This window comes from Daldinia childiae (genome assembly GCF_008694065.1).
Source record: "Daldinia childiae strain JS-1345 chromosome Unknown Scaffold60, whole genome shotgun sequence".
Classification (NCBI taxonomy): Eukaryota; Fungi; Ascomycota; class Sordariomycetes; order Xylariales; family Hypoxylaceae; genus Daldinia; species Daldinia childiae.
Window position 1 is genome coordinate 1 of NW_022984701.1, and position 3,322 is coordinate 3,322.

Below are 3,322 nucleotides of genomic sequence, written 5' to 3' on the forward strand. Positions count from 1 at the left end.
CCTTTTCTATTTTTGAAGAGGCTGAACTCCAAGCTATCTTCCACTACTTAAATCCGTCAGTTTCGGCACGTAAAGCCAATATTACCCACACAACGGTTCGAGAAAAGATCGTCGCCGCGTTTGAACAACACAAACAGACGGTGATAGACGTCTTACGCAAGGCGCCTGGTCTTATCCACATGTCCTTCGACGGCTGGCGGTCCGGAAACCGACATGCCTTGTATGGTATATGTTGCTTCTACAGGGACGAAAACAACAAGCCTTGTAAGCTTACGCTAGGGCTTCCCGAAGTCAGCGCCAAGCACACAGGGCCAAACATTGCCGCCGAAATCCTCGACGTAATTGAATCGTACCAGATCCAACACAAGATTGGCTATTTCACGCTCGATAACGCGAAAAACAATGACACCGCTATGGAGATTATTGGTGCAGAGCTCGGCTTTGTGGGGTCCCGCAGGCGAGGGCGCTGTTTTGGGCATACCTTGAACCTCTCCGCCAAAGCCATTCTATTTGGCCACGATGCTGATGCTTTTGAGCGGCGGATATCAGGGGGAGAACCTCTTACTGAAGCAGAACACTTGATTTGGCGCAAGAAAGGGCCAGTAGGAAAATTGCACAATCTTGTGGTAGCTATCCACAGGTCTGACTTGTTGACTGGCATGCTTCGCAGCATTCAACAAGAAGCATTCGCCAAGTCGTCCGACCCCAAACTTAACGCCAGAAAGCCGTTGGATGTGATTTTAGACAACGATACCAGATGGCTGTCCCAATTATACATGATACGACGAGCTCTACTCCTGCGCGACTATATCGAGCGACTTATTGCCCACTATCGAATCGAATTCGAGCAACAACACAAGACTAAGAGGGGTGGCCCTAGGAAGTCACTCACATTGCCCTTTATTTGCCAGCCCGAGAACCAGCTATCCGACAAGGACTGGGAGGTGATGGAGATATTTGCGCAAGTCCTTACTTACTACGAAGCCACGATCAAAATGCTCGAAGGCGACGGCCAGATCCGCAAGCGGAAGCGTGGGTGGACTGGGTCATATGGCAATATTTGGGACGTTGTCCAAGGCTTTGAATTCCTCCTCGAGCAGCTTGAGCGCTTCAAGGATATGGCGAAGGATTTCCCTGATCCTGAACACTTCAGCATCAACATCAATTTGGGCTGGCAGAAGTTGAATGAATACTACGGGACGTTGAGTGAGACGCCGATATACTACACTGGCTTGGCGCTCCATCCGGCATACCGATGGAAATGGTTTGAACGCAATTGGGCTGACCGCCCTGAATGGGTTGACGAGGCGAAAAGAATTGTCCACGATGTCTGGCGCTTTGAGTATAGACAGGCCACCTTGCCTGGAGAAGAGCCATCAGCTGCTGAGCCGGCTCTTAAGCAGCGGAAGACTTCGGACAATCCGTTCCAGGAATATCTTAAACGAAACCGCTTCACGTCGCCAGATGCAGGTCAAGATGGCGTCACGCCGGTCGAGGACGAATATCTCCATTGGATTACGTACTGCGAAAGCGGCGATGGCTCCGTCGACGATCCTCTGGCTTACTGGCACGAGAAGCGCTGCAAGTATCCAAACCTATCGCGAATGGCGCTTGATTATCTCACGATACAACCAATGTCTGCTGAGTGTGAGCGTCTTTTCTCGGCAGCAGGTCGGATGGTGAGCCCTCTGCGCCACCAACTTGAAGCCCAGATTATCGGGATGTGCCAGGTATTGCGCTCATGGCTGAGGGCGGGCATTATTCACGACTTAGATCCCTTCTTTATTTCGGTAAACGAAGAACAAGTCGATAACGAATTGGCTCAGATGTCTGGGCAAGAGCTCGAGGCATGGGCAACAAAGTGGCTTACTCAGATTACGAGCGTTCAAGAGGAGATGGAAGCTAGTTGGAGATAAGTCCGGCTTGTACGTTGGAACAAGGGAGACGGGTCGCCAAGGCTTCGGAGATNATATTGAGATACTCAGTGGATTATGATCTACCCACTACACTCGAGCACCCAGTGGATTGAGTGGAGTGGCTTTCAACCCTGCCTTTTTATCCTAGGTTTAAAGGTTTCCCAGCCACCTGATGAGATCAGGGTGGCTGGCCAGCCTTCCAAACTTCTGTTATCTTTGATTTTTCCATCTCTGCCTTCCACTTTCACGACCAACTTCAGCCTACCGGTTTCACCTAAATTTCCGAGGCCCTGCTGGCCTCGGCCAGGAATTTTTATTGATTGTCAGTATAGCGGTTCCCAGCAGCTTCTGCATTCCCCAACCACACGACGTAGCCACGCCTCCCGTGACCCCCACGGTAGGACTTTTTCGCAAGCTCAGCCATCCTGGCCATCGCTCATAGATTCGCCTGGGTTCCCAGTTCTTCCACGAACATTCCCGCCAGGTCTTTCGATTTAGATTTGCCCAAGGTGCTCTAGAGAGGTGCACGTCCACTGAGGTCTAGCCCCTGCAGTGGATTTTGCCCGACAAACACAGCCACTGCAGCCGCGTTCTTTATTGGTTATGCACCCCATACCGCGTTTGCCATCACGTAATACCCTATAAAAATTCAGCTCTTTTAGACTTGGCATTAACCATCTATATTTTTAATTAGATCAGTCGGTTTAACAACTTTCGCACAGTACTACCAGGGGATTGTGTTACTGCCGGAGACCACCTTGTGCCTATCCAAGGATATGGCGATGGCGACGTGGACATCAGGGTCCAAGGAGAGAGAGGCTGGAGTGAAGACAATCCACAGCATGGTCTAGTGGCATGGATTGCAATTGATATGGGTCCATATGTGAGTCCATATGTGGATTTTCGTGTAGTGACTTCGAACCCTGCTTTCGCCCGAGCCTTTACCCCTCAGAATGGCGTTTTCATTAGCAATTACACTAAGATTTTTCTCGTTCAATCAATAAAGACGAGCTTATCCGTCATTTTGAGGAGTTGTCAGGAATACGGGGCACTATTATGGAGATGAAATATGGTAATGTATTCTTGTCTGTCCTCTTCTTGTTTAACTTGAAGAATTGAGGTCTTTTATCTTGACTCCCCAACCACCTGAAGCCAACCACCCTTCGTATTTTGTAATCACTGAGAATCTAACAATAGTCGATGCTCAGGGGCAAGTTGTGAGACCTACATTTGGTGGCGTTAATTAGCGTCGGCATCAGCCGAGTGCACATCAACTGCTCAGCCCGTTACATCCCGGTCCCGAATCCCTACTACCTTGCGTGCCTTGGCCACTAGGTCTTCTTGCATTTGTGACACCATATGCTAGGCCCCAGCAAGGTCTAGGCCCAAAAGGCACTCAGCCCGCC

General features: G+C 50.0%; 1 protein-coding gene across 1 annotated transcript; it reads left to right on the forward strand.

Annotated features, from left to right (window-relative positions):
- On the forward strand, nucleotides 1-1,916 carry GL218_09617 (restless-like transposase; the record flags this gene model as incomplete). Its single annotated transcript, XM_033586451.1, has 1 exon — nucleotides 1-1,916. A coding segment is annotated over one exon (1,916 nt), but the record flags the coding sequence as incomplete, so codon positions are not given.
- Between the last annotated feature and the right edge of the window lie 1,406 nt (nucleotides 1,917-3,322).